Here is a 27,891-nt window from a genome sequence, read left to right as displayed (position 1 = left end):
CACAGAGTCTCCACTGGGGCACTGCCTAGTGGAGCTGTGGGAAGAGGGCCACCATCCTCCAGATGGTAGAATGGTAGATCCATCAACGGCTTGCACCCTGTACCTGGAAAAGCCACAGGCACTCAACGCCAGACCATGAAAGCAGCCAAGGGGTCTATATCCTGCAGAGCCACAGGGGTGGAGCTTCCCAGGACTTTGGGAGCCCACCCCTTGCATCAGTGTGGCCTGAATATGAGATATGGAGTCTTAAGAGATTATTTTGGAACTTTGAGATTTAATGACGGCCCTGCTGGATTTTGGACTTGCATGGGCCTGTAGCCTCTTTGTTTTGGCCAGTTTCTCCCTTTTGGAATGGGAGCATTTACCCAATGCCTATACCCACACTGTATCTTAGAAGTAACTAACTTGCTTCTGATTTTATAGGCTCATAGGTGAAAGGGATTTGCCTTGTCTCAGATGAGAATTTGTTTTGTGGAGTTTTGAGTTAAAACTTAGGGAACTATTGAGAAGGAATGATTGTGTTTTGAAGTGTGAGGACATGAGATTTGGGAGGGGCCAGGGGTGGAATGATACAGTTTGGCTCTGCGTCACCACCCAGATCTCATGTTGAATTGTAATCTACAGTGTTGGAGGGGAAGCCTGGTGAGAGGTGACTGAATCATGGGGGTGGTTTCTAATGATTTAGGCACATCCCCCAGTGCTGTCTTGTGACAGAGTTCTCATGAGATCTGGTTGTTTGAAAGTGCATAGCACCTCCTCCTTTCCTCTCTCTTCCTCCTGCTCCAGTCATGTAAGATGTGCCTTCCTCTTTGCCTTCCACCATGATTGTAAGTTTCCTAAGGCCTCCCAGCCATGCTTCCTGTACAGCATGTGGAACCACAAGCTGATTAAACTGCTTTTCTTTATAAATTACCCAGTCTCAGGTAGCTCTTTATAGCAATGCAAGAATAGACTGATACAGCATCCCTGAGGACTAGTATTCTGTGGATTAGATGTTGAGGATCACCACCTCCAGGAGCAAGTACAAATGCCCTCACCTTCCTGTACACACACACACACACACACACACACACACCCCTCCCAGCTTTTCCTGAAGTGCATTCCTCAGGCCACTGATCTGAGATTCTCCATGGTCAAACATTCTTGGGAAACACTGCTCTGTCAAAGTAAATGACAAAGTAAATGACAAATGATCACCAACATTTCTCCTAGACTTTAATACTTCTCTGCCTTAGCTCCCACCATTCTTTCCATCGGGACTGCTTTTGTTTTAACTCCTTTCTCTCTGCCAAAGTTCTGTGTCATCTGTCAAGGGTTGAATCTCATGCTTTTTGCATCATGATGGAGGCTTCTTGAATCCTAGCAAAGTGCTTGAGGTGTCTGACGGGTGTCCCCACTCATTGAAATAAATAAATTACTGAGTGCAATAGGGGAATGACTGAAAGGAGGGAGGAGGAAGTGATAGGTGGATGGGGAAGTGGAGAATTAGATCATTGGGAGTGATTGTGACTGGGTTAATGAGTGGTGGCATGCAGTAGTTTGCTATTCCTGTCCACAATTCTACTCATTGTGGGTGGTTTAGGCAGGAGCTTGAGCTCTACAGGTTGGACTGAGGTTCCCACAGTAGCCTGTTGGTGGCTCTTGGGCAGCCCCCAGAAACAGCTGAAAAGTCCCTCTCCTCAGCCTTCCCCTTGGTCTCTCATTCTTTTCTGAACCCCACCAAGAACACTGCCAACCACTGGACAGTGATCTAGGAGTGCCTTGCTGCATTGCCTGTTCTTGTCCTTCAGACCATCCCCACGGGCTCTCCAGAGGAGAGGGCACCTGAATTAGTTTGACCAGAGAACCTGGTAGGGCTCTGTGGAAACTGGGCTGTACTCACTTCCCACCCAGATTCTGCAGCTCACTGGACACCCCTACACTGCCCCTCTCAGGGGCCATAGGAGGTGGACCTCCAAAAGGACCCAAAATGGGGAGGCCTATTGACCTGCTTATCCTTATTTATTTTTTATTTTTATTTTTTGAGACAGGGCCTCACTGTCACCCAGGCTGGAGAGCAATGGCACAATCATGGCTCACCACAACCTGGACCTCCTGGGCTCAGGTGTTCCTCCCACCTCAGCCTCCCTAGTAGCTGGGACCACACAAGTGCACCATCATGCCTAGGTAATTAAAAAAAAAAAATTAATGGAGACAAGGTCTCACCATGTTGCCCAGGCTGGTCTCAAACTGCTAGGCTCAAGCGATCAGCCTACCTCAACCTCCCAAAGTACTGGGATAACAGGTATGAGCCATAGCACCTGGCCTGACCTACTTATCCTTATAAGTAATTTCCTCTGGAACCGTCACGTCAGCAAATTATCTAACCTCTTTGAACCTCATTTCATCCTAACTCTACAATGGGTCTATCTATCTCACAGGCTAGTTTTAAGTTAAAGTGCCTGGCCTATAGTAGGTCCCTAGCAGCTGTTACTTTCCTCCTTTTCCCCAGTCCTGATTCTGAGCTGCTAGACAGAGACTGTTTTTTAGTTTTCCATCATGTGGTGTCAGGACACTGAATGTAGGACAAGTTGGGATGATGGGAGGGGGCAGCTGTGGCCCAGTCCATGTCAAATACAGGTGTGCAAATTTTAAAAGAAGCCTCACTGCATCTCCTCCCACTCCAGGGAAGGCTTTCCTGAGCCTTTCCCCTTCAAGGATTGTTTTATTGTGCCATCTTGTAACTAGCCGGTTTTCTCATCAGTCTCCCACTCACTCCCACCCACCTCCCACAGATACGAACTTCCCTCAGATCAAGTGTCAGGGATGACTCAGGTCTGTGTCCTCAAGCCCACTCAGGGCTTGGCACAGAGCAGCCTCACCAAATAGAATAGTGAGAAGGATGGTTCTCTATAGTTGTCACTGAAGGTCCCTAAGAACAGTTTTACTGGCTGGGAACAGTGGCTCACGCCTGTAATGCTAGCACTTTGGGAGGCCGAGGCGGGCGGATCACCTGAGGTCAGGACTTCAAAACCAGCCTGGCCAACATAGCAAAACCCCGTCTCTACTAAAAGTACAAAAATTAGCTGGGCATGGTGGCGGGTGTCTATAGTCCCAGCTACTCAGGAGGCTGAGGCAGGAGAATCGCTTGAACCCGGGGGCGGAGGTTGCAGTGAGCCGAGATTGTGCCACTGCACTCCAGCCTGGCGATAAAGTGAGGCTCCGGCCGCCCCCCACCCCCCAAAAAAAAGTTTTACTTGCTGCTGAGAGGGTGCAGAGCTCTTGCAAGGATGAGTGGGCACCGGGAGCCGAGACAAGGAGAGGAGATGAGGTGGTGAGAGACAAGGTGGACAGAGCTCAATGAGGAACAAACTACTTTGTGATTTCCCCTTGTATTCATTCATTAAACTCAATTAACAAGTATTAAGTGCCTAGTGTTTGCCAAAACCTTTGCATGCTCTGGCTTGGGGTACTGCAGTGCATTGGTTAAGAGTGATGTGGATCTTGCTCTATGCATTCTGGGCAAGTTGCTCAGCGTCTCTGAGCCTCAGTGATATCAACAATATGGCCATAATACCCAATGTTTCACGAGGTGCTTCTGAGACAAAACTTAAAAAAAATTTTTTTTTTTAGAGACAAGGTCTCGCTTTGTTGGCCAGGCTGGTCTCGAACTCCTGGCCTCAAACAATCCTCCCACCTCAGCCTCCCAAAGTGCTGGGATTACAGGCATGAGTCACCACACCCCACCAACACAACTTTATTTATGTAAACTGAGACACAGTCCCTGCTAGATAATTGTTCCCTATTAAAGATAATAAAAATCCTCACTCAGTTCTGTGTGGTTAGAGTGAGGGCTCCAGTAGGCCTTGGAGTTCAGGTCAGCAATCTAGTTCCTTCATCCAAGAGCTCAGAAAACTGAGGCCAGAGAAGACAGAGGTGGAGCAGGAAGAGATCCCTGGCCAAAGGCTTATAGGGCACTCTCTTTCCATCTATGCTGTTGTTTTTCCCAGAGCTTAGAGTCTGCAGAGCAGGCGTGTATGCTGGTTTGCCAAGTGCTCCTTTGGGGAAAGTGGTATGTGAAGCTGGGGCGCAGTTTGCACATAACAGAGCAATAAAGGCGACTTCCTGGACTCACAGCTGAGGATGCACGTAAGGACTGGGCCTGCAACGTGCTACTCTGAGCACCTCCTCTCTCTGGCTGTCCCTTCTGCTGAGTTACAGCCTGGCCCGGGAGAGTTTATTGCTTTGCCCCAGAACATTCTCTTACTGGATAGAGTTTGAGGCAATAATAATGATACCAGTGTATCTGTAAGATTTTCCACTGTTTCCCTAGTGCTGTCATATTCTTGATTTCATTTGATCCCCGAAAAGTGTTTTGTTGTTGTTGGTTTTTACAGCTAGAGAAACTTTGGCTCACGGAGATAAGTATCTTATCTGAAGTCTTGGTACTGATTACCAGGTAGTTTCACCAAGTCTAGTGCTCATTGAGAACTTGAAATAAGTTGACACTGAGTGCTTCCTGGATGCCAGGCTCTGCTTGAAATGCTCCACCTGCAGTAGGTCCTAGTAATCTACACAGCCACTGTATGTGGAAGACAGTTATTATTCCTTCCCAGATGAAGATGCTGAAGGACAGAAGTGAAGCAACTGACCCAAGGATACACAGCTAGAGATGGCAGAGCTGGGGTTCAAATCAAGGCAGTTAGGCTCCACAATCTATGTTCTTCATCTCAATGTCAGGGTTTCCTAAACGTAATGGGAATTTTGGGCCAGATGATCCTTGTTGTGGGGCTGTCTATGGGATGCTCGGCAGCATCCCTGGCCTCTACTCACTAGATGCCAGTACCACTTCCTTGCACCATGGTCATGACAATCAAAAATGCCTCCAGATATTACCGAATGTCACTGGGGGGTGGGGGTGGGGCAAAATCGCCCCCGGTTGAGAACCGTTGGTCTGTGTTATGCTATTCTAAAAATGACAACATAGAGTTATTCAATGGCAACCCATAATTTGACAAAATATGTTCCTGGAGACCTCTTCCCAAAATGAACCAACATTCAGACTCAAACAACCTTAACTGCTCACCTCCTATGCCCAATTTATAGACCATTTAAAAAATGCATTGATGCCTAGAGAAATCAAGTGACTTGCCCAGAATAACAAAGCTAGTATGTGACAGAACAGAAACTTGAACATTGGTTCCAAAGTCCACATGACTTTTTTTGGTAATATTCATTCTGAAGTGAGATAACTGTATTTTTTTCAATTCTAAAATACATTTTCTCCCCACGGTTTAATGGTTTTGAAATTGAGATGCAACATAAAACTAGTGTATGTTTACAGTTGAAATATTTTTTATTCCCCTAAAAGCTATTATGTAATTAAAAATGTGTCTCCACCAATAGCCTCTTAGAATTGAGACTCACGGGCTTGAGCTGTGAGAGTGGGGGATGGGGTCAGATGGAAGGAAAGAGACACAGCAGTAGCCCTCCTGTTCTGATAGGACACTGGGCCTCTACCCTAGCCATCCACACGAGTTCTGCATCCTTACCTGCTGACCTATCCAGTCTTTGTGACCTAGTTCACACCACACTCCTCCAAGAAGCCTTTCCAGGTCCCTTGGCACATATCTCGCCCTGTTCTAATTTCGTCTAGAAGCCTTTTTTCTGTCAGAGCATTTTAGTAACAATATTGTATATAGCTTATTAAATGCTTTCTCCTTAATCGTGAGATGTTTTAGCATCCTTGCTTTACAGATGAGGAGACAGGCCCAGAGAGGGATGGCAATCTGCCCAACATCTCTCTCAAGGTCAGTGGAAGGGTAGGGAAGGTGAGTCTCTGGGTTCTTCACACCAATATTTCATGCTTGTTGTGGGATAGTTAACCACAATCAGCTGGTGAGCAGTCAGGTTAGCCAGACCTTTCCTTGGAGAAAGTGGCATTCCAGGATGTGATGAGGTTTGCCCATAGACTCCACAATAAAAACTGTAATATGAGCTCAAAGAGGTGAAGTGGTTTCCCAAGGCCCCACCACTTCAAAGTGACAGCATTTAGATGGGGTGTCCCGACACCCTCGTTGTTGCTATCTCTGGTTCCTTGCTGCTGTTTTGTCCAACCCTGACCCTTTTCTCACTCTGATGCTTCCAGGTCCTGGCCACACTTGTCTCCACTTCCTCCAGCAGGAAAGGGACAACAGCCTCTTCTAGGCCCATGTCTTTGCTCTTATTGATGTCACAGGGGCTGTGGCTCCTCCAGCATCTCCCACCAATGCTCTCTTCAAGAGCCAGATTCAAATCCCTCCACCCACCACAGTGACATACACAGGACCCTATGCAGCAGACTCCAAATCAGAAAGCCACAGAGCTGGCCTGGTGCGGTGTCTCATGCCTGTAATCCCAGCACTTACGGAGGCTGAGGCGGGTGGATCCCTTGAGTTCAGGAGTTCAAGACCAGCCTGGGCAACATGGCAAAACCTTCTCTCTACAAAAAATAAAAAAATTAGCAGGGAGTGATGGCTTACATCTTTTGTCCCAGCAACTAGAGAGGCTGGGTGGGAGGATCGTTTGAGCCCAGAAGGCAGAAGCTGTGGTGAGTCGTGATCACATCACTGCACTCCAGCCTGGGTGACACAGTGAGACCCTGTCTCAAAAACAAAAAACAAGAAAGAAAGAAAAGAAAGAAAAAGAAAGAAAGAAAGAAAGAAAGAAAGAAAGAAAGAAAGAAAGAAAGACAGACAGACAGACAGACAGACAGACCAGCCAGCCACAGAGCTGGAGGAAAAGAGACAAAGTCCATCCCAGCAGTGCTGCATTTTGGCAAGCCACTTGGGGATGACACTGCCATCTTATAGGCTGTTACGAGGACTGAAATGGCAAGACGTCTGTGCAAACTCTTGGTGCACCTTCGAGTGCTGTGGGATTGAGGCTGGCTGTGTGGTGCAGTGCAAAGAGCACTGCCTCTGGCTTTGGGCAGACATGGACCTCAGGCAAATGATCCTGAAATTCAGTTCTCCCATGGGAATAACACATTAGCCTCATCAAATTGTGGGTCCACAGTGCCTGGCATACAGGAGGCACACAATAAATATTATATTCCTTCCTAAGTGTAAGCGTCATTATATGAAGCACAGCAGAATCAATCCTTTAATTCTATTATTTAAGCACATGGATAAATCTCATGCTATGGGTAGGGAATTTAACCTCAAATGAGCACTAAGATTGCTAATGATTTTAAGGCACAAGCATTTAGTCATCTATCTTTCAAGGAGACTGTAGGCTGGAAAAAGAATTGCAGTCCAGAAGAAGATGCCGCTATGTATGTAGGGTGATTTAAAAATGCACATCTCTTCATCCATACTGTTTCAGGTTGGCTCCCCTTCTGTATAAAAAGGCAAGAGCTGAGACACAAGCAGGTTCTAAAGAGGGCAATGAAAATTATATGGGTTGTGGTTTGAGAAGGGAAGGAAGAGAAGAAAAAATAAGGCAGAAATTATTTCACTTGGAAAGGAAGGGGTAAGACGGATGATAAAAAGGAGGGTATTATACAGCAGCAGAGGGTGGTGAGTCGCATGCCAAGGTTGTTATTGTGGCAGGGGCCTGGGGGACCAAAGGGATCATGTCTCGAGACTTGGAACGCATTGGAAGAAAGACTATACATATCACAGACGTTATTAATTACGATTAACAGTGGCCAGTGTGAGGTTTGCTTTTTGATTGTGTTCTCACTTTTTTTTTTTTTTTTTGACAGTTTCGCTCGTTGCCCAGGCTGGAGTGCAGTGGCACGATCTCGGCTCACTGCAACCTCCGCCTCCTGGATTCAAGCGATTCTCCTGCCTCAGCCTCCTGAGTAGCTGGGATTACAGGTGCCTGCCTCCCATGCCCGGCTAATTTTTATATTTTTAGTAGAGACGAGGTTTCATCATGTTGGCCAGGTTGGTCTCAAACTCCTGACCTCAGGTGATCTGCCTGCCTCAGCCTCCCAAAGTGCTGGGATCACAGGCGTGAGCCACTGCGCCCGGTCTCTTCTCTCACTTTCTAAACATGCCCAGAAACTACAGGCTGTACTCTGCCATATGCATCTCACCTGCGAAGGGCACTCTATGACCAGGTCACACAAGCAGGGCCAACTCCTGAGCAGGGCTTCCTAGGTTTTCATGGATTGGCCCCTAAGTCCCTTTCTATCCTCACTTTGGTTGCTTTCCTCCCCTCCAATCCTCTAGCCACTCTGAATTTCCCATTGGCCCTAGAACCCACCATTTGTTCAACAAGTATGGAGCAACTATTACATGCCAGGTCCTGTTTTACTCATTTGGAATACAACCAGTAAATAGGACAAAGTCTCAGCCCTTTGTAGAACTTAAATACTAGTGTGAGAAGAACCATTATTTCCAGGAAAGGTAGGCTAGTTTTGAAAGGGTAGTCTGAGAAAACTTCTCCATGGAGATAATATTTAAGCAAAGACCTGAATGGTACAAAAAATGAGCTAGGAGCTAACTGGGACAACAGCTTTCAAGGCACATCAAGTGTAAAGGCCTTGAACAAGCTTCTCTCAATGAACTTGGTGAGCAGATGAAACCAAAAGACCACCATTAACAGCTGGGCAGAATGAAGAAGGTCCAGAAGTTGGCATAGACCAGCTCACATGGGGCCTTAAGAGTCATGGTCAGGAGCTTGGATTCTGGTCTAAGTGTGGGGGTCCGAGAAAAGGAGGTCCACGCGATCACTCTGCCTGTTGGGTGGAAAATAACCTTGTAGGGAACGATAAAGTGAGAGATGATGATGGTTTGGACTAGGCAGGTAACAGGAGAGGGGGTGAGAACTGAGGGCCAGACATAGGGGTACACTGGTTATAGGACACTTGAGCTGGGCCCTGAAGAATTAGCAGTCTAAGTTTGCCAACAGGGTCATTGTCTCATCTTTGCAGCCAAAACACCTAGCATAATACCTGGCATGACATGTGTTAAATGGAACTGGAAAAGTAGTAACAAATATTCTGGAAGAAAAATGTTTTCATGAAGTAATCTTGAATTTTCTATTTCAGAATGCTATTTAATCTTTTTCAAGATGGCTATATATATAATAGAACATTTGAAAAATTGAAATGTCAAGGACGGGAAGTTATAATTCCTCATAGTCCCACCGCCTGGAGACAAACTGGTATTTTGGTGTACTTTCCCCCAGTCTTTCCATACTCATTTGTAAAAAGGTGGGTATTTCCTCTTTGAGGAGCAGCCTAGTCTACCAGAATCAGTTGGTTAGGGTCTGAATCCCACTCTGCCACTGAGTGGTTTTGGACAAGCCATTTGCTCTCTGGTCTATCCCCAAAATGGAGATAGTAACATCTGATTATTGTGACCTAAATGACTGATACAAAGTCCCTAAAACGATGCTTGGTACATAGTAAGTGCTCAATATATAGCAGCTGCTATTAATAAAAGGAAGTCCAAATTCCACAAACCTAATTATAAAGAAAGCTTTCAACATCTCTTTTAGGAAATAAAGGCTTTGCAAATCTACAATCTTATCACATGTACTCTTCTAAAGAAAAACAATCATACCAAGAATAGGAATTTGCCAAAAAAGATGTAAGCAATACCAAATATTTTTAAAACCAAATTTTACGGTAACACAAAACAGAAATGGTGCCAAGAATCCCAGACCCTGGCCTGTTTAATAAATCTCTCTCCTATAAAGCTGACATATTTATGGGATTACCATTTACACTAATAACAGTTTAAAGGGCAGACACTGCTCACCTGCCAAGAAATGATTCTTTCATGTTTTCCATCTTGAGTTACATCTGTGTGGTGTGACAGAGCACAGCACTGAGTGAGGACACTTCTGCTCACCCCCAGCCTCTGCCATCACCAAGCAGTGAGATCCTGAGCAAGCTGTCCTCTCCAGTACTCTGTCAAATGAGTTGTCTACAAAGTTTCCACAACTCCTTCCAGCTCTAAAACTCTACCACCATGAAGAATTTACAGTTCAATGTGTGTAATACTGGTGTGAGGAAGACGTATTACTTATATATCAGGTGACTTAACAACCTGAAACAGCATGCTGAATATCAGTTTTTTTTGGGGGGGGGGCGGGGGGCAGAGGATGAATCACATTATATGGGTATACTTGTAATGCTAAGATAAAAGCTACATTTTCACTGAGAAGGAAGTGAGAGACTAACCTAATTTGGGGTCATAAAGTTGCACAGTACACACCATTTTCAAAGGTCCAACTACTGTTAGCAAATGCCAATTTCTCAGTGGCTTCAAACATGTTTCAACTGGACCTATATTGGCAATGATGGTGGTGAATTTGGCATAGTTTTATATACCATCATCACTCATTAACTTAATGAGGTAATATACGGGGAAACAAATATTGCTGTTTTTATAGGTTTCTGCAAAGGCTGTTGCCTACCTCTTTGACCTCCTATATTCAATGCTGTCTACTACTCTGACCTGCAAACTGGGAGACACCTCAGAGCCACACAGATTCTCACACAGCTTTCATCCAGTGGCAGAGCCGGGCAAACCTGGAAGCACATGTAAGGAACCCCCGACCCAGATTTCAGGGATGAGGAGGCCCCTAGGGGAACTGGCATCTAGACTAAGGCCTGTGAGGGTAATGACACACTACACATGCTGCACTCTGTTGATCCAGGGCATTGCCTCTGGTCAGTCAGGGTACTCTCCACTGTACTCCCCTCACACTGAGTTTACCTCTAGCTATGGTGAACAAAAGTCGTGGTGTACCCTAGACAGTCTGTAATCTGTTGTCTGGCATAACTACTAATAGTGCCCCCTTACATGCTCGAAAGTGCTTTGGTTAGGACCATCAATTATAGGGTTACCCTACCTTTAGACCTGATCCTGGCAGACTCCAGCTTGCCTGTTTGGCTCTCCCATGTGACTCAGCTCACTGGGGGCCTGGGGTCAATCTTATTCTCCTGTGTATCCATGGCATGGGCTCTATGTCATTCACATTTGTATCCACGACAGCCTTGTGCCTGATGCCAAACAGACTGAGCAACATAGGTGTTCAATATGATATTCAAAATTAGAATGAGAAGCAAATACAATTAACAACAAATTAGATTTGCAAATCATTATATCATGTCGGGATTCTGGATTTACCTTTCACTAGCTGTGTGACCTTCTGATTCTTAGGTTTTCACCTGCAAAATGGGGATAATAGTACCTTCTTCATAAAGTAGAGAAGTTTAAATGAGACACTATAGGTAAAGTGTTTTGCACATGGCTGGCATATACTGAGCACCGTTAGCAGCAGCTGCCGCTGTGGACAATGATGACTGCTGCTGCCACAACCCTGTTTTGGTGTGAGAAAACTGACACCTAACAAGCATCCAGTAGAAACTCAGTAAGTGTGCACTAAAGGAATGCTTGGTCTCATGCTAGGTGCTGGCTTCACACCAGAATCTTGGGTTACGAGATGCATTAATCAAAATTACAATTTAGAAGTCAAAAGTTTTGACTCCAAGCCCAGCTTTCATAACAATTCAAAAAAACCTCCTCATATCCATAAGAAGCATAGAACACAGCAGCACTATCTGGCTGCATCCTTAGATGTGTACCAACATTTAAACTTCACCTTTGTTATAACTATACTCTTAAAATTTACTCATATAAGAATGCCAACTTGGATATTTGGGTCCATCTCTTCTCTTTTTGAACTGTCAACCTCTCAAGTTGTATGTGATTAATGTATATAGAGAAAAGTAGAAAGGCCTCAGATTGAGTCAACAGTTTTCTTGATCCCTCAATTACAATATCCTCTTTAAAGTATATCCTTGTTGAACATTTGGAATGAATTAAGACTTTAAACTTCCAGATGTTTAAACTACTACTGTAAATTTAAACTCATTAAAAAGGAGCAGATTTACTACCTCTACATAGTTTTGAAGTCTGTTGTTCACCCTGTCCAAATAATTTATGAAACTAAATACAGTGGCAGGTAGTGTATTCTATTTATATAGTATTCATGGTGAGAAATAAGGGGCATTTTAAAAAGGTCTGGAAATTAACTGTCATTTAGCCAACCTATAGATCACACTTATTGTTACTTCTAAGCTAGTAATTGTTTCCTGAAACTGATCTTGTGGATATTTTTATGCTCATCTGTACTAAAAATTACTTTACTTTTTCTGGCCACAAAAAGCCGGCTACAGAGAAGCATTTGATTATGGCAAGACAGCTGCATCCACTCTCATGAAATAAATGGACCTGGATCTAGTCCTCTGTGGTAGTGTCTTGGCAGCCAAACAAAGGTGGCAGCATTTCTACACCCAGTTTGTAAAGTCTCAGAAGTTTCAGGCTCCATTTTTTTTTCATTGCAAGAAACTCATGTCGACTACAATGAGTGCATTTTGGAGATGCTGTGCTGAAAGCTGGCAATGGATAAAGCAAGAACACAAAAGGAACCTATTCCTAAAGCAAATATTCCTTTTACAAACCTTAAGAATGAAGTGGCTTTCACAATCAATTTTAATATCGAAGCATTGGACTGAAGTACCCGCCTCTGGCACTTACTTGCCATTTAATTTGAGGCAATTAATTCATCTCTGTGAGCATGATTTCTCAACTGATAAAAGGGGGTTAATACCTGTCTGAATTTTTCTGAGAACTTGAATGAGATCATTAAAGTGCTTTGTAAGCTCTAAAGTAACACATAAGTATTAATAAACACTGCAAGTACAATTTTCCTGTTTTATGACTTACTTAAAATAGCACTTAAAAGTGGCTGCCCCTAATATCAAACAGAAATAAACCTGATCCAACTAAGTTACTGCAGAGGAACTGGTCTCAGAAGGAAGGCTCTTTCCACCCAACCGACTACTACTTACTTCACAGGAATTATTCTAAGAATTAACTGAAAATTACATAGAATTATTAATAAAGTGTTTGTTCCCGCTTATTTCACAGGTCACACATCCTACATCAGGCTTCAACTGTGTAACTTTTATTTTCCAAAAAAAAAAAAAGAGATGTCAAAAGCAAAAATTCCTCTGATTAGATATGCTAAATCTTGAATGTCTTTCCTAGTGCATTTGCAAACTATTTAGATATGATACAGACTTCATTTTTTAAAAACAGTACAAGGCTTTTGTGGATACTCTATATGTTATTTTCCTTTCCTTTAATTTCAATAAATCGGATTTTCTGAAGTCTATGAAGTTTGTGTGTGTGTAGTTATAAGTACGTACAATTGCATGTACTTATGGGCCAACTGTGGGCCAACTCTAGGCTGTAAGCTTGGTGAGTCAGAAAATGCACTGGGTATTGCCAGCACTTAGACAAGAGGCCTGGCACACAGTAAGCATTCAACTTATATTTGTGGAATGGTCATGACACCTACCACTTTCTAAATTATCTCATCTTGCAAAAGACAACCTGTTTCATCAGTGCACTGATTCAACCTACCATCAAAGATCAGTTTGTTGAAAACATCTTTTAATAAATTAGGTTTTTAAGCTTTCAATAGACTCCTAAATTGGAGAATATACATACATTATAAAAACAAATGATGGGCATCTTTAACTAATGCTTGTTGCATGAATGTTTTTGGATACATTATTGTGGCAGACTGAAAAGGGGGCCATTATTTTGTAGCTCCTCCCAACAAAAGGAGTCTATTTCCTCATCCTTCGAATCTAGACTGGCCAAGTGACTTGCTTTGACCAAAAGAATGTGGTGAAAGTGATGCTCTGAATTACTGAGTCCAGGCTTTGAAGCCACTGCCTTTGCTTTCCTGGTACTCTTGAGACCACCATTACATAGCGCAAGATAAAAGACCACATGGAGAGGCCCAGTCATCATATTCAGTCCCCAGCCACCCTCCCAGCTGAATGCAGAGAGCCCAGATGAGACTAGCAGAAGAACCACTCAACCAACCCACAGAACTGCGAGAAATGGTAAAATAGTTCTTTAAGCCATTAAATTTGGGGGTAATGTTAAGCAGCAATAGGTCACCGATGATAAATTAATTAACCCTCATGGCACAACCTTAAGGTAGATTGTATAGCTGAGGAAACTGATCCAGGTTAAGTAATCTGCCAAGGTCACACGACTCTTTTTTTCTCCCCACAACACTCTTAAGTGCCCTAAGAACAGGATGAATGTATTGAAACACCAGCTTTGTGTCTCCTTCATTGTCATCCTGCCATCATGAACTTGATCAGTTCTTTCTGCCAAGGACAGAGGCATCTCTTAGAGCCCTGGTTACAAGATAAACTCTTGTTATCTTTTTGATAAGCTGCATGCATAATGTGTCCTGATTTGACACATCTGTGGGCTTTCCTAGGACAGAGAAATGGACTGTGGGCTATCATTCTCAGCAGTCCAGCAAATACACACCACTCTGGTTTCTGAAGCTCAAGGAACACTTACTCCCAACATAAAATAATTCATTAACACCTCTGCATTCATTTTAGCTAGGAACAATAAGACAAATTCCGACAATTTATATCAGGGCTTACGCAGTACATTAAAAAAAAAAAAAAAAAAAAAAAACCTAGTTGGGTGAACCTTACATTTAATACTTTCTTAATTGTTTTTTTCTATAACCCAAGTAGTAAACCACATACAAAAGACTCACCTTGAATTGTGAAGCTGTTTATCAAATGTTTTTTAAGAGAATTTACACAATAATGTTTTGACCCCACCAAAAACAATGTGCCTAAGCTTTAAACAAAATTCACATTTTATTTAGATTGAAATAAACTATACAAAATTGATTTTCTTCACCAAAAATAACAGCAATATTTTCCATATTTTTCCAGATAAACCACAACACTTATTTTGTAGGTTTTCCAGGTTTTGCTTATAAATCAAGATGAGGCAGTAGGTAAGAGTCATGGAAAAAGACAGAAAAAAAAAAAAACCAGACAAATCAGTTGTCAGTATCCATGGCCTCTGATTCTGTCTCAATCATGAAACAGAAGTGTTCAACATATACCTGCTAAAAAGCTTAGGAAGATGTAGGCTCCACAAAGGAATGTAAACAGCAACGAGATGTGGAACAACAGCAGGCTTTTCCATTCAAACTTTGTCATTTGTTCCTTTAAGTTCGAGAAAGACAAAATCTACACTGAAATCCGTGTTTGGTGAGCTCACAAGCTTTTCTCCAGTAATTTCTTGTAACTGTCCAGTACAGATTTTTAACATACTTAAAACTCCTATTAGTCAAAGGTCAATTGTGGGCTTCACTATAACATTTTATAAAATGTATTCCTTCCTCCCACACCTCTTCAAAATATATTTCTTCAAAGAATTCATAACACCCAACAAGTAGAGATCCACAGTGATAATAAATGCTATGTCTAAAATGACTTAACTGAAACAATTCCAGAGTGCCGTCAACAGAGATCACGCAAAAGGAAGCATGGCACTTTCAATACTCTCTTCTGGAAGAACAGGTAGGTCTTCAAAGCATGAAGAGTTCAAACAGGTGCCATTTAAACAGGTAGATTATCAATGGCTAATGTATTCAATGGAGTCCTATAGGCAAAGATATTTAGTTATTAAGTGGCCTACATACACCTTACAGCTTTTCTTCCAAATATCAAATATAAGAAAGCCTATTTTTAAAAGTCTCTTAGGTATTTTCCACTGTTTCAGAATTATCTGTAGGAAGCTCTGACTTACTTGTATAGAGTTTAATATATGTGTCCACCATTAAATCCAGGTCGTGTTTTATATCAAAATTTATGTTAAGCAAAGCCAAGTTACTTGACCTTTGGTCTGTCAAAGTGTTCCTCAAATATGCTTTAAGACGCTTTCGTCCATTTTCATACCGCTCATTCTCAACCTTCATCACAGGAAGAATACACAGGACCTTCAGCAATGCATACACATTAGGAAAAAACTTGATGTCAGGTAGGTGGAGGGCTTCATAGATGGTGGACGGAAGCTCTATATCTTTCCCCCTGTGTTTCCATTTGATTCTCCAACAATGAAGCTCAGCTGACAGCGTGTCAGGATTGGGTAAGTCACTTCTATACATGTCAGCATGGTGTTCCTCCGACGTATTGAATTTGAGTTGTCCCATGACTGAGGGTACCAGAGATAAGCATTTAAGAGCTTTGAGGTGCTGTTCTGAGAATATATCTTTAAGTTCCTGAATAATGTGCTCCACTGTTGGGACACTTAGGGTTTCTTTATAGTAACTCTCAGAGGTTAGCTGAGATTCCAAGTTACCCTGGTGAGCTCTGCGGAATTTCCCAGGGAGTTTCATTTGAATATCAAGTTTGGCTGCCAAATTTGTGGCTTCCTCAAACCAAAATTCATGATAAACTTCAATATTTTCCATCACTTCGTTGAGTGAATGCAGTACTGCAGTCAAGCTACCGGCTGCAAAGAAGACATCGGAGGTTTGCCCCTGGAGGTTTTTCCCAAAGGCTCTTGTAAAAGATAGGACATTTTTAAGAACAACAATAGTAACAATGAAATCAAAATCTGTTACTGCACTGCAGAGTACAAATGCTCGGCCAGCTATACAGTTACTCCATCTAATATTTGTGTCACTATTTATACCATCTAAACATAAAACAAGTGCTTGCAGGAGTTCCACTAAAATTTCAAAAGCATCATGCCTGCCTGTCCACTGAGAATGGCAGATTTCCTTCAGTTCTTTACCCCTTTCTTTACTGTTCTGAAAAAGAACAGAAATTATGTTGTCAAGTTCTAAAAGCAGTTGTGGTGATCGATGGAAAAAAGAACAAACTTCCTCAATTGTTCCTAATGCAACAGATACTCCCATAACGGGTACTGATTTTGCCAACCACATATTTAAGGCACAGGAAGAGCAGAGTGTGTAGATAGCTTGGGGATATTTCTCTAAAAGTCTAGAAGCAACAACTTTCATTTTGGAAGAAAATCCGCTAGAGACAATGTAAGCCTGGCCACGACAATACTCCATATTTAATCCCCACTTCTCAGTTATCATAGTGTGAAATTTCACAGCCAAAATTTCTGCATCGGCTTCATAAGGCAGGAAGCCTATAAATTCCTCTCTTAGGTTATGAGATTCATCAACAAACCTCACCAACACAGGTAGGTGCTCTTCCCCTGCTATGTCCACTACATCATCAGTGATAATGGAAAAGAAGTGTGAGTCTCTCACTTCCCTGAGAGTTTCTTCTCGAATACAGCTCTCACAGATCTCTAGCATCTGCCTCTGCTGTGTTTTTGAACAAAACAACGTGTTAACTGCTGTTGTCTCAAACCGCTTTCTCAGAACCTCTTCACCAGAATTTATCCGACACTCCAGCAGTGCCTGAAAGTTATCTGGAGTAAAGAGACCTTCTGGGATTTCATCAGCCTCATGTCCATCCAGAGGTATGTTTTGCTTTCCCATCAGAATCAAGATTTCAAATAGAGATTTTAGGTATTCTTTGTTTTCCTTCTCTTCAAGGGTTAGAGGTAAAATGTCCTCATCTTGCCCTTCACCCTCTTCTTCGCTGGGGTTCTGAGCATTGCTATTGTTGGTTTCTTTATGTTTTTGTTCCTGCTCAGAAGTTTCATCAACTGGAAAACAAAGAATTAATTTTACAAACAGGCTCATGAAAAACCATACAACAAAAAATATTACATCTTTGGTTAAATATTTAAAATCCATAAACTCATTCATTCAATATTCACAGGGCATTTACTAGACCACAGACTAGGATAGAGATTAAAATAAGACACTAAGATAAGACACATTCTAGTGGGAGGGACAAACAGTGTAAAGAGATATATTTTAATCCTACATGTAAATGCTGTTATAAGATAGGAATAATTTTTTTTTTTAAGAAGTAGAGGGAGGGTCTCACTATGTTGCCCAGGCTGGTCTTAAACTCCTGGCCTCAAGTGATCCTCCCAACTCAGCTCCAAAGTACAAGGATTAAAGGTGTGAGATACCACATCCGGCCTAATTTTAAAAATACACTTAACAAGACATTCCACATATGTAATGAATGACAGTCCATGCCCTCAGAAAAACAAAGTGGGACAGAACTAATTACTAAGGTACTGTGCTTAGTATTTTATATGCATCACATTACTCTCTGTTCAGGCAGGTGGTATCGGCCCCACTTGACAAACGAGGACACAACTTGCCCAAGATCACAAATACAGTTAGGAGAATGGAAGTAAAGTTGAAATCCAAGTGTGTCTGGCTCCAAGATCCATGCTGATGCTGTTTTTATCAAACCATTATGCCACACATTTACATGGGAGATGGGATAACTGTACAAACCAGTATAATATAAAGGAGATTAATGTAACTCTTAGGGCTAGTATTAGAATATCACACATCTTAGCCTAATCTCTTCATAGGGGATAGGAAAACTGAGGCCCTACAGGCTAAATGCCCTGCCCATAGTCATACAGGTCAGTGGTGTCTGCAGGAAAAGAACCCAAATCTGAGGAGGCACAGTTAAAACCTAGTTCTTAGAACATAAGACTAGGGCCAGGTGCAGTGGCTTACGTCTATAATCCCAGCACTTTGGGAGGCTGAGGTGGGTGGATCACGAGGTCAGGAGTTTGAGACCAGCCTGGCCAATATGGTGAAACCCCATCTCTACTAAAAATACAAAAATTAGCTGGGCGTGGTGGCACATGCCTGTAGTCCTAGCTACTCAGGAGGCTGAGACAGGAGAATCGTCTGAACCCGGGAGGCAGAGGTTGTAGTGAGCCGAGATCGTGCCACTACACTCCAGCCTGGGCAACAGAGTGAGACTCCATCTCAAAAAGAAAAAAGACTATGGAGGGCGGTGGGGAGAAACAAAAATTCAGAAGAAGTTGCATTTGATGACAAGGATAAATAAGGGGGACATGAACAAGGAGGGCATTTCAGTTGGTGAGAACTATTCCAGCAAAAGCACTAAGGTAGAAGAGGGAAGCAGGCTGTCCAAGTACAAAGAGAAATCTAGTCTGACTGGAGCCCGTGTGAGCCATGCTTCAGAGCTTCATAAGGGCTCAGCAAAATGCAGGGAGCATCCTTCCTTCACCCCTCCTCAAATCAGATGACACTGCTATTCATCATACGTGACACAGCAGTGGTTCTATACTAGGGAGGCTTCCCAAGCCAGAAAGCAAGAGGTTATCCTGGACGCCTGCCTGTCTGGCTCCCTCCCTCTCTCCTCCATTATTTCTCCACTTCCAATTAACAAGTACTAATTCTTTTGCTTTTATTTTTTTTCAAAAAGAAGTTCATTAAAGAGCAAAGAGTACAAACTGAAAAGTCAAGTCCCTCTTCTTTTGGGCATCTTTCCTAGGTGTCATAGGTATACAAATTTTTTAAGTTCCTTGGATCTATTCCCTTTACTCTCTCTACTATTGCCTTAATTCAAGGCCTTTCAACTTTTATTTGGTCAGCCCAACTAGCCTCCGTGCCTCCAGTGTTACCTTTTCTAATCCAACAGAGTACTGTATGTACCATGGAAATCAGGTCCCTGTTATCACCTACTTACAAACCCCTCAATGGTTCCCTATTGCTAATAGCCCACAAGTCTGCAAGTTCTGGCCTCTCTAGGCTCATTTTCTAACCATAATGGGTTATCACAAACTTTAACAACACTAAAATGAGTGTAGTTCCCCAAAACAGCACCCTGTTTCATGCACAGAATACCTTTCCCTCTCTTTGCCCAAGTCCATATCTCCTCATCCATAAAGAGAGAAATAACAGTACTTATCTCATGGCTATTGTGAGAATTAAATTAATTAATACAAGTAAAGCACTTAGAACAATGACTTGGCATCAGTAAGCACTCAGTAAAATGCTATGTTAATAATAATAGCAATAGGAGGAAGAAATAGAGGAGGAGGAGTAACTAATAACCAACAAGAAGAAAAAGAGCTTCTAGCCCTCGTCCTTTGGTAACATAATTCGGACATCAGCACCTACAGAAAGGCTGTTGTGACCACTACTCCCAGTGGCACTATATGCCCCCACAGCATTTAGTCCTTAAACATTTACCAAGAATTTATTACATACCACAACTGGGTGGACAGAAAAGAGATTCGGTGCATGCCTCTACTGTTGCCCTTCCTTCCCTACAGTGGAGCACTGTGTGCCTGCCACCCCTACCACACTGAGAGAGGAGGCGTCACCTCCATGAGGCCTGCATATAGCACAGTGTGTGGCATTGCAGCGCTCAATAAAGACAAACTAAAATTAGACTTTAGTCTCACAGATAATTCCAAAACACAGGACAAAGTTGAGCACACTCCTACATTCATTCTCAAGGTAGGTTTTCAACACAGAACATATTTATTTGTCCTTACCAGGTCAAGGCCTTTTTAAAAGGCATTCAGAAGTTGAGTCATTAACACTATCACTTACTTTTTTTCTGTTTCAGTGTCCTGATTTCATCTTCACTCTAAATGTCAAGAAAAAAAAGAAAAAAACAAATCATCTTTAAAAAACTGACCTCTAGTGTATCATCTTAGACTCACAAATACAAATGCCTATTCTGAGTCAATTTAATTCTTTCAAGAGCATAAATTCTTTATATAGTATACATTCTTCAAACAGACAGACAATGAGAAAACCAGGATAAGCTGTTAATGACTCCAAGGTTATAACAAAGTCTTAGGGAAAAAAGAATATATCATTTTACTTATTTTCTACCTAAATCATCATAACTTTGGGTTATAAGTGTTTACTGGCTAATGAAAGGCACGAAAATACACCATGGCACTTGGAGTTAAATTCAAGAGGACACAAATCATTTTACTTCCCAATTTAACCCTGGAGATGTCCCATAAGAAGGAGGTTGCTGAATCTCAGGACTCAACACAAAAGTGATGAGAAATCCCTGAGAAGCAGAAGGTGAAAGAGTACCAGCATGGAAGAGATACACAGAGCATACACAGAGCATAGTAGGCCAAGTGGCACCAATAGGGTTAGACAAAGGAAGAACTTTCCAGCTGCATCCTTTACTTTCCTTCCAACCCTCTACAATGCTTAAATCATGAGCCACTCTGTTACTTTCTGTGGCAGAAAAGCAGCAATGCCAGTGACAGCTGAAGACAGCAGGATGCCTGTTGGGCAGCACTGGATATGGTGCTGGTAACAAGAAACATCAGCAGGTTGGTCAACCTGGACATCCCCTCCTTATCCTATGGACTGCACGTTTATAAGGATGGTGGGTCAGGAAGAATATGCCTGCTGTGAGATATGTGAGGCTCTCTAAGGGACAGACTACAGGGAAATGATAGCTACAGGACAGCAAGTGACTGAGCTCCTCATCCTGATACATATTACACTTCGTATCTATGGATTCAACCAACCATGCACTGAAAATGCTGGGGAAAAAATGGATGGTTGTATCTATCTTGAACACGTACAGACTTTTTTCTCATTATTCCCCTATATAACGTAGCATAACTATTTATACAGCATTTACATTGTAGTAGGTGTTACAAACACATAAATGTATTAAGTATCATAAATAATCTAGGTATTATTTAAAAATGGATGGTTGTGCCGGGCATGGTGGCTCACGCCTGTAATCCCAGCACTTTGTGAAGCTGAGGCGGGAGGATCACCTGAGGTCGGGAATTTGAGACCAGCCTGACCAACATGGAGAAACCTTGTCTCTACTAAAAATACAAAATAAGCCGGGCATGGTGGCACATGCCTGTGATCCCAGCTACTTGGGAGGCTGAGGCAGAATTGCTTGATCCCGGGAGGCGGAGGTTGCGGTGAGCTGAGATCACACCCTTGCACTCCAGCCTGGGCAACAAGAGCGAAAATCTGTCTCAAAAAAAAAAAAAAAGGATGGTTGTGTCTACACTGAACACACAGATTTTTGTTCTTGTCATTATTCTCTAAACAATGTAATATAACAACTATTTACATAGCACTACATTGTATTAGGTATTATAAATGATTTAAAGTACACAGGAGGATGTGTGTAAGTTATATGCAAATACTACACCACTTTATATAAGGGAATCAAGCATCTGTGGATTTTGCTCTCTGAGGGAAGGTCCTGGAATCAGTCCTCCATGGACACCAAGAAGAAAGCTGATATGGAAGACTGTAATGTAAGTGCCAGTATTCATCTAAGAGAAGTCCCAGGAAAATAGAAATAAACAAATAGAGGGGAAAATCCATAAAGAAAAATAAAAACTAAGGATTTCTCACAATTTAAGATGTAAGTCCTCAGCTGTAAGATGACAAATTAAGGTACATAAGAAACAAACTCACATCTAGATAATTAGCAAATTTTAAAATGTCAAATATAAAGAAAACTTCTAAAAGGCTTTGAGGGAGAAAAAGAAGATTACCTAAAAAGGAACAAGAATCAGGCTGGCACAGACTTCAATAGCAATAATGGATGCAAAAAAATCAAGAAGAATCAACATCACATAGACTATATGTATCCTCTATGTATCTCTTAATAACATTTAAAATTTAAAATATCAAATAGTTTTTAAAAATAATTCCACATCTGGAAACTAAGAAAAACAATTCTATGTTAACAAAATAGAGAAATTACAAAATACCTACAGCCAGACATGACAGCACTATATGTCTAAAGTTGTGGGGTATAGCTAAAATGGACCTAAGAGGGACTTTTATAGCTTTGAATACACATAAATATGAGCTAAACATTCAAGAAGCTAGAAAAAGAGTCAAAAAATAAATCACCCTAATCAAGGAAAAACCAATAAAATAGTTCATAAGTACAACAATCACTGACAAAACTACTGGTTCTTTGAAAAGATTATTAAAGTTTCATAAATTTTTGGAAACATTAACAAAACACAAGAAGAAAGAGAACACCAATAAAGATAGCAGAATGGCAATCAAAACTTTCCCTCACCCACCCCAAACCATCTAATGGTTTTACCAAGTTCTACCTTACTTTCAAGAGCAGATAACATCTATCTATACAAATTTTTCTAGGAGAAAAAAAAAAAAAGATATCTAACTTATTTTATGAGGCCAATAGAACCTTGATATTATAACTGGGTAATAAGAGTACATGAAAAAAAAGTTACAGGCCAAGATTCACAAATGTAAAATCCTAAATATAATATTGACCAATTGAATCCAATGGTATATAAAAGCAAATAGACATATTGCAATCAACTAGAGTTCATTACAGAAATGCAGATGGTTCACAGAAAATCCATTAGTATTACTTATTGCATTAAAGAATGAAAAAAATGAACTTTTCTATTAAATACATGCAATGAAAGCATGTGATAAGTTAAATACAAAAACGGGATATAGATCAGGCGTGGTGGCTCACTATTGTAATCCCAGCACTTTGGGGGGCTGAGGTAGTAGGACTGCTTGAGCCCAGGAGTTTGAGACCAAACTGGGCAACATGGCATGACCCCATCTATAAAAAAAAAATACAAAAAAATAAGCCAGGCATGGTGGCACACACCTGTGGTCCCAGCTACTTGGGAGGCTGAGGTAAGAGGATTGCTTCAGCCCAGGAGGTAGAGGCTGCAGTGAGCAGTGTCTGCCCCACTGCACTCTGGCCTGGGTGACAGAGTGAGACCCCGTCTTAAAAAAAAAAAAACAACAGAACTCTGAATATGGGAGTAGAAGAGAATTTCCTTAACTTGATAAAAACTATCTAACAATACCAACAGCAAACATTATACTTAATGGGGCAAAGCAAGTATGACATTACTAGAATTGTTCAACATAGTACCAGGGATCTTGACTAAACAAGACAGGCAACAGAAAAAATTAAAATAATAAGAACTGAAAGAGACAAATTTCTCCTTATTTGCAGATGATACAATCAGTAACAGAGGAAAAACTCAGACGACTTATTAGGATTAACTTAAAAAGAAGTTCATCAAAAGTGCTGGAAACAATTTCAACCAGAATATATCATCTGTACCAATAAGAATCATAATGTATTTAAGAAGTGATCTAAGGAAGAATGTATACATTCTCATTTAAAGAACTGTAACAAAAGCTCTCAAAATTTTTCATTTTCTGTACTCCTAAAAGTATTCTAATATTCTTTTCAAAAAACTAGTATTTAGTTTTGTTGACGATTGCTATTATTTGGTAGGTATTTTATGGGATATTTTTTTCTATTCATGGATAGAACTAGTTAATACTTTACAATAGTTTATACTGTAACAGTAAACTAGTAATATTCATTTACTAACATTAGTAATACTAAACTAGTAATAAATTTACAATAGCTAATATTGTAAAGATGTCAATTCAAAGCAATTATAATGAAAATCCCAAAAGAAGTTCTAGGAGAACTTGACAAAAGGACTTTCAAATTCATATGGAGGAGGCTGGTGGCTCACGTCTATAATCCCAGCACTTTGGGAGGCCGAGGTGGGGAGGTCAGGAGTTCGAGACCAGCCTGGCTGACATGGTAAAACTGCGTCTCTACCAAAAATACAAAATTAGTCAGGCGTGGTGGTGAGCACCTGTAGTCTCAGCTACTTGGGAGGCTGAGGCAGGAGAATTGCTGGAAACCGGGAGGTGGAGGTTGCAGTGGGCCAAGATCATGCCACCGCACTCCAGCCTGGGTGACAGAGTGAGACTCTGTTTCGGAGGGGAAAAAAAAAAAAATCATAGGGAGGAATAAAGGTCCACAAATAGTTAAGAAAAAGAAGAGTTAAACAATCACCTTATTTGAAAGTAAGATATATTACAATGCCATGGTAATAAAACAGTGTGGTATAGTTGCAAACAAATAATACAGTGAAATGGAACAGAACTCCCCAAAACAGCCTTATGTAAACTTGTTACATAACAGAGGTGGCATTTTATACCAGTGGAGGAAAGGAAGAATTAACAGACTATGTTGGGAAAACAGTTTCTCTATAAGGAGAAAAAGTTATTATAGATCCCTACTGTACATCATACCTACTAACTCCAAATGGATAAAATATCTAAATAGGTAAGCATAGAATAAGGAAAATTAGATAAGTGCTATCTTTAAAAAGCACACAGTAGGTGGACTGATAGGACATATACTAAATACACTAGCATGGACACCAACTGGTAGGGAAAGGAATGGTAATGGTAATAGTGGGTGAAGAAGGAAAAATAATAAAGCAAAACAAGGGCCTTGCTAGTGGAAATGATGACAGAAAGCCATGGACTAAGGAGTTACTGTACTTCTGTTCACCTAAGGTCAACAAAATACAGACAGGTGTCAATCCTCAGAACTGAAGGATATCCAAGGAACATAAGAATATGTGTAAATTATGCCATATACAGAGATTTCAATGTTTTTTTCTAAACCCTGTCCATATTTAATAGTGATAGAAGCCTTATCTTTAAAACATTCCATGTCTCCACTTTGACACTTTCCCTTTCTTTATTCCTTTGTGCTGAACTCTGCAAACACCTCGGCTCTATTTTCCTTACTACGAAAGAAAAGGTAGCTTTTTCCTTCTTCTCCAGAAGGGAATGAGCTAGTGGCCTGTAATTAACAGCACACTCTGGACCAAGTCAACAAGTATCAACTGGCTAACTTTGAGGGAGATTTTCCAGTTTAAATACTAAAACTCATCATCTCACATCTAGGCTACTATTTAACAACCATAACATTTATTTCCTGTTACATTACCTCTGAAATAGAGAGTAATTTGGATTAATTTTAACATAAATGCATCTGTATTTGATTTCATAGTATTATGGGGGAAGGTGGGAAAGCTGAAAGTACACAGACATACCAGTTCTTTTATTCGTTTTCTGTGTCTACTATGTGGGTTGTTCAAATGACTGGTAAGATCAAATATTGTTGGTATTGCATTATCTCGAAGAACTGTCCTATAAGGACTCTGAAAAAGAAAAATGTGTTAATTCAGAGATGGTCCTTATAAATATATTACACATCAATAAAATTCTATGTTAATGACCTCCACAATATTCCTTCAACTCCAGCTCTAAAGTATAGAGACTTACAGAATTTGATGTCAGTTCAGGTCAGTCTACTATTTCCAACTGTGCCTGCATTTGCCCTTCTGGCAATCTATTATAAATTAAGAAATTGAATTGAAGGTAGGCATAAAACATAAAATGTACTTGCATTTTGCATATCTGTTTCTAATTCAGCATCCCAGCTACTTTATCTGTACTGGCATTCCACAAGCCCACCAAATCTACAGGAGGTACAAGTCTCCCAAAATAATCTGCACTCTTGTATGTTCCATAATAATGCATCCCTATTTTACCTAATGTTCCACTTTTGCTAATATTACTGAGAAGCATCAAGGCACAGTGAAAATATTGGACTGGGACCCAGGAGACCTAGGAACTAGTCCAAACTCTACTAGTGAGTGACTCACTAAGACACCCTGGCTAAATTACTTTCCCTTTTTGGGCCCCAGTTTCTTTTTCTGAATAAAATTCTGGTATTGAACTAGATCAACATTTCCCAAAATGAAATTATTCACATAGTAATGATCCTAATGCTTGCCATTTCAGTTATATTACCATCTGTATTTTTACACAATCTACTCATTTTTTAGTTAACACTGTCTTAAGTAATAAAACTGTAGGAAGAATAATCTGATGTTTTTATCTTATGTTTTTAAAAAAGTCTTTAAAAATTTTATGTTTTTAACACATACTACAAAACTTCTAAAATAAAAATTGATTCATCTGCCACATGAAACCAACTCTCACACCACAAGTGATATTGATATACATAATCACACTTTTGCAAATGCTAATCTAGGTATTTCTATATTTCTTTCAAGTCCTAATCATCTTATGAAAGAATGATCATACTCTACCCTACTTCCTGTTAATTTCATCCAACTTGGCTAGAAGCTGGATGCATACTTAGATGGTAACAGTCCTACTGCCAGCCCTGAGGAGGCTGGGTAAGAGACAAGAAGCTTATTAAGAGGGACAGTAATAAATAACTGCTATTACACTCCCCTCAGACAGTCCAAAGAATAGTGCCTTTAATTTCTTCCTGAATTTGCAATGATAAAGGTAAGACATACTTTATTTAAACAAGCTTTCTTGGAAGCAGTGATTATTTCAAAATATCTAAGCATGTTCAAAGAACATGCCAAACAAAAACAACAACTTCTAAATTTGTTCACCCAAGGAAGGGAGGTTGGGAGGACATGAAGGGAAAACATGTATCTAAATGGAACACACTATCTTGGGTTGTACCCAAAGAGTTGTTAAACACATTTGGGATGAATTTCTATTCAGAGTCAATATTTTCTAGTTCAATTCCATGCCATAATAGAAAACACAAAGGTGATTCTCTGACTTCTTAGTAACACTCAACTTCTAGTGCTGGGCTTGTGATCCTCCTGAGTCTACTAGGGAGGCTGAATGAGGAATCGGTTAGGGACACAATCACTGAAGGGAGTACAAGTTATTATACTCAAAGCTCCCCCATCTTTCACACTGAGCAAATGTCCCCAAAATAAGCAAAAACACATCCACAGTCAATTCTTGATATCTTACTAATTATTAAATAAGGAGGAGAGGAATAAAACATTTTAATAAATTTTTAAAAGTCAAATCAAATTGATTTTCTATTTGCAAATAAAGCAAAGATATTATAGATCAGAAAACAGAATGTATGAATGAAAAAAATGAAAAAAAAATTTTATACATATTTATTTTGGCCAGGAATGTTGGCTCACACCTGTAATTGCAACACTTTGGGAGGCCTCGGCCGGGTAGACGGCTTGACCCCAGGAGTTCAAGACCAGCTTAGGTAACATGGCAAAACTCCATCTCTACAAAAAATACAAAAATTAGCGAGGTATGGTGGCACGTGCCTGTAGTTCCAGCTACTTGGGAGGCTCAGCGGGGAGGACTGCTTGAACCTGGGAGGTTAGGGCTGCAGTGAGCCATGACTGCGCCACTGCACCCCAGCTTAGGCAACAGAGCGAGACCCTGTCTCAAAAAATAAAAAAAAAAAAATACATA

The 27,891-nt window shown here is 41.0% G+C and overlaps 1 protein-coding gene across 2 annotated transcripts in view; it reads right to left on the bottom strand.

The window, feature by feature from the left end:
* Positions 1-14,676: 14,676 nt before the first annotated feature.
* The window catches only part of THAP12 (THAP domain containing 12), a 31,236-nt gene continuing 18,021 nt past the window's right edge, over positions 14,677-27,891 (bottom strand). For both annotated transcript variants that reach the window (XR_004033682.1, XM_030829642.1), the window contains 3 exons: positions 25,662-25,769; positions 20,320-20,356; positions 14,677-17,519 (listed from right to left, as the gene is read on the bottom strand). Coding sequence is in view for 1 of the 2 variants with exons in the window: in XM_030829642.1 (XP_030685502.1) it covers positions 15,589-17,519; positions 20,320-20,356; positions 25,662-25,769 (2,076 nt within the window). In the remaining variant the exon portion in view is untranslated. The remainder of the gene's footprint in view (positions 17,520-20,319; positions 20,357-25,661; positions 25,770-27,891) is intronic.

Source organism: Nomascus leucogenys, chromosome 15, assembly GCF_006542625.1.
Source record: "Nomascus leucogenys isolate Asia chromosome 15, Asia_NLE_v1, whole genome shotgun sequence".
Taxonomy (NCBI): domain Eukaryota; kingdom Metazoa; phylum Chordata; class Mammalia; order Primates; family Hylobatidae; genus Nomascus; species Nomascus leucogenys.
The sequence above is the reverse complement of the archived record's forward strand: the minus strand, read 5'-3'. Positions and strand labels throughout refer to the sequence as shown.